The 584-nt window shown below is 63.5% G+C and overlaps 1 protein-coding gene across 1 annotated transcript in view; it reads left to right on the forward strand.

The window, feature by feature from the left end:
* LOC105895777 (tyrosine-protein kinase receptor UFO) overlaps nucleotides 1-376 on the forward strand; it is a 40,872-nt gene extending 40,496 nt beyond the window's left edge. Inside the window, 1 exon segment of the mRNA XM_012822467.3 lies at nucleotides 1-376. This exon segment is cut by the window's left edge and continues 12 nt beyond it. Within this exon segment, the coding sequence (XP_012677921.2) occupies nucleotides 1-376 (376 nt within the window).
* Nucleotides 377-584: the final 208 nt, after the last annotated feature.

Raw genomic sequence — 584 nt, forward strand, 5'->3', positions numbered from 1 at the left:
GTTCTCCTGTTGGCTCCTGAGCCCCAAGGACCGGCCCAGTTTTGAGCGTCTGTGCTGTGAGCTGGAGAAGGTCCTGGAGGAGCTGCCCGACCCGCAGGACCCTGACGAGATCCTCTACGTCAACATGGAGGAGTCCTCCGGCGAGATCGGGGCGGTCGGGGGTCGCGACCCCAACTGTCCTTTGGGGCTAGGCTTGGGTGGCGGTCTCGGTGGCATGTCGGGCCTGTCCATGCCCCTGCCGCCCATGAAGGACTCGGTGGCCACTGTGGAGGTGCACCAGCCTCACCAACCCAACCGCTACGTGCTGTGCCCGCAGCACGAGACCCAGCAGCGCCTCCTACTGCCCGCCGCTGACTCCCTGGATTCACTCCACTGACCATGCCCGGCCCCCCTCGACCACCTGCTCCTCCTCCGCCTCGCCCACCCCCACCCTCCAGTTACAGCCGTCTGAGCGATCCAGCCCCGTATTCCCGCTCGACCCTGACAACGACGATGACGTGAACACTGGGCCCGCCGCAGTCAGACGAGTCCCGTGGCAGTGACCTTTGACATCTTTAAAAACGTTATATTGTATTTTTCAACAG

The sequence above is a fragment of the Clupea harengus genome, chromosome 9, assembly GCF_900700415.2.
Source record: "Clupea harengus chromosome 9, Ch_v2.0.2, whole genome shotgun sequence".
Classification (NCBI taxonomy): domain Eukaryota; kingdom Metazoa; phylum Chordata; class Actinopteri; order Clupeiformes; family Clupeidae; genus Clupea; species Clupea harengus.